Source organism: Daucus carota, chromosome 4 (assembly GCF_001625215.2).
Source record: "Daucus carota subsp. sativus chromosome 4, DH1 v3.0, whole genome shotgun sequence".
Taxonomy (NCBI): domain Eukaryota; kingdom Viridiplantae; phylum Streptophyta; class Magnoliopsida; order Apiales; family Apiaceae; genus Daucus; species Daucus carota.
Window position 1 is genome coordinate 20,473,358 of NC_030384.2, and position 3,145 is coordinate 20,476,502.

Below are 3,145 nucleotides of genomic sequence, written 5' to 3' on the forward strand. Positions count from 1 at the left end.
CCAAGACACTATTACGTCAACCAGGAGTGGAACAAGTGATTATATGTGCATTGAAGCCGTGCAACCTGAAGATGCAACATCAAGTACACTTGTTGAAATGGATGGCGAAATGGTTGCAAATTATATTGACTATGCAAAACTCATATCTGGTCAACTTGTGGATATCTCAAATGAGTTTGAAAATAATGGAGATGCAACTCATATTGAGAAGAAGTTTGTCATTAGCAACAAGAAACATGAACAGATTGAATTGGATCAAACATACAAAGACAGAGAAACACTGAAGATAGTTATGAGTCATTATGCCATTCGTAACAATTTTCAGTTTTATGTTAAAAAGTCTTGCCAGAAGGAGTATTTGGTTGCTTGCATCGACAAAAACTGTAGCTGGATGATGCGAGCATCACGAAATGGAGAAACAAGTCAGTTCATAGTACGGAAGTTGGTTGACACTCACACTTGTGATATGGAGTTGAGATTTAAGGATCAAAGGCAAGCCACTGCAACCGTGATTGCAGACATCATAAAAAACAAATACACCAATATCAAAACAAAGTACACAGTTGCGGATATAATAAGAGACATGATTATAAAGTGCAAGTGAATTACAGCAAAGCTTGGAGATCCAAGGAAAAAGCACAAGAAATTGTTAGGGGCAATGCAACAAAAAAATCCTGGATCAATTGTTACTTTTCAAGTGGGAGACAATGGGTGTTTCTTATACGTCTTTGTTGCATTGAATGCTTCAATGAAAGGATGGCCTCATTGCATACCGGTTGTCATTGTTGATGGTACCTTTCTAAAATCAGCTCATGGAGGTACATTATTGGTGGCAGCAATTCAGGACGCAGGGGGTAAGATCTTTCCAGTGGCATTTGCTGTAGTCAATTCAGAAAATGATGGTTCTTGGGACTGGTTTTTTGACAAGATTAGACATGCTTATGGATTAAGGGGAGACATGACTATAATATCCGATCGTCATGAGAGCATAATAAAAGCTGTCAGCAAAGTGTATCCAGAGATACCATATGGATTTTGCATCTTTCATCTCCTGAGCAACATTAAAAGCAAGTTCAAGAAGAACTCAAAAAAGATTAAAGAGTCTTTCTCAGCGGAAAATGCATACACTGTTAAAAAGTTTGAGTATCACATGAGAGAACTTGATAAGGTTGACAGCAGGATAAGAACATTTTTGGAAGAAGTTGGGTATGACAAATGGGCAAGAGTTCATTCACCAAATAACAGGTACTCAAACTTAACATCCAACGTTGCTGAATCTTTAAATTCTGTAATCATAGCAATTCGAGAACTCCCAATTTGTACTATGCTAGAGAGTTTGCTTGCTTTGATCCAAAAATGGAGTTGGAGCGATAGAAATATAGCAAATGCAACCTTGACAAGACTGACCACTAAGTTCGAAGTTATGTTGAAAGATAATTACCTATACTCCATTAATTTGACGGTAAGACTTTATATTTTAGAGTTTTTTTAAATATAATGAGTATTGAGAGGCACTGACTTTTCTATTCATATGTTGTGGGTGCATCCGACAAATGATGTTTTGTTTGAAGTTCGCAATGGTGATAGAAAAGCTATAGTTGATATTGGTTTGAGAACCTGCACATGCAATAGATTTCAACTGGACCAACTTCCTTGTGGTCATGCAATTGTTGTTTTACAAAAGGCTAATCATGATCCATATGATTGTTGTTCACCATATTTCACAAAGGAAGCAATGATTCATGCATATGAAGAGACGGTGTTCCCTGTTGGTCACGAAGACACGTGGGTAGTACCCGAAAATTTCAAGTCAGTGGCACTATATCCTCCACAAGGACGAGTAAGAGTGGGCAGACCAAAAAAAAGAAGATGCAAAGCTTCTTGGGAGATAAATGCAAAACAGCGTGAACAAGTCAAATGCAGGAGTTGCAATCTCTATGGACATAATAGGAGAACTTGTCGAAATCCTCCACTTAGAGTTGCTTGAATTAGTTAGTTTACATTGATTGATTTTTCTCAAACAAAGACAAAATTGTCGTTTTATAGTACACGGAATAGAACTACTAGTTTTATATATTTGACTTTGAGGCTTTCAGTTGCATTTGAAGTTGATTTCTGTTGCATATTAACATATATTGTCTATTAAACATTAGCAACACCGAATGCTACACTGTATGCAACTAAACATGACAAATATTAAATTTGGACTAGTAGTTGCAATATATGTTGATTTACATATAGCAGTTCCAATTGAGGTTTCTTTTGGTTGATGTCAAATATTTAACAACTTCATTAAGAGCCCCTGCGGGGCCAACAATCCAAATGAATTTAAAAATATCATGCATTGACATGATAATCCTTGTAAGACTGTATAAACCTACAATGCAACATTATTTGCAACTTAGTACCCACTTATAGTTGTAAATTGTTAAAGTTGCTACTATTCAACTTAATAATCCAGTATGCAACATCATATGAAACTAATTTAATAGATATGCAACTTCATTTGCAACTTTACCAAATTATTATTTCAATATGCAACTTGCCACCCTAATGTGCAACATATAATGAAACTCAGCAATATGATATAATTATGAAACTTAGTGCCCTGATATGTAACTAACAACCAAATACGAACAAAATAATTCATAAACGAACCAAATTATAAGTTTTGAAACCATATCATTTACATACTTCTGAATTCCATCATATCAAATCATGTTAAATCCCTAACCACTATGAATAAAGGCAAATCATTTCATAGATCTCGTCTTTCTCTTCTTTGTTGGTGTCTTTATCGCTTTCTCATCTCCTTTTTTGTCCTCTCCCTCGCTCTCGTAGCCATAAATCTGCTTTGCCATGCCATATGAGTAAAAGAGAAAACCAAGTCTGCTTCTATGAGCGCCAATATCCAAGTCTCGTTGCGGAATTTCGTTCTTATCAGCAAGATACTCAGCAAAAGAGACCATGTACATACCACTATCACTGCAGCAAATATAACATAATATAATTATACAAGTTCTAAAAAATTTAAGAAACTTAAAATAGTCATTCAACTTACATAGATGATGACTTAACGCAGTCATGATGCATAACTAGTCCAAGAGGATCAGCTTCTGACTTGTTCAAATAAGCCTTGGATGAG

The 3,145-nt window shown here is 35.6% G+C and overlaps 1 protein-coding gene across 1 annotated transcript; it reads left to right on the plus strand.

Annotated features, from left to right (window-relative positions):
• Window positions 1-658: 658 nt before the first annotated feature.
• On the plus strand, window positions 659-1,987 carry LOC108216998 (uncharacterized). The gene is made up of 2 exons (XM_017389850.2): window positions 659-1,245; window positions 1,633-1,987. The coding sequence occupies exons 1-2, from the start codon at window positions 659-661 to the stop codon at window positions 1,985-1,987; spliced, it is 942 nt and encodes a 313-aa protein (XP_017245339.2).
• The last annotated feature ends 1,158 nt before the right edge of the window (window positions 1,988-3,145 follow it).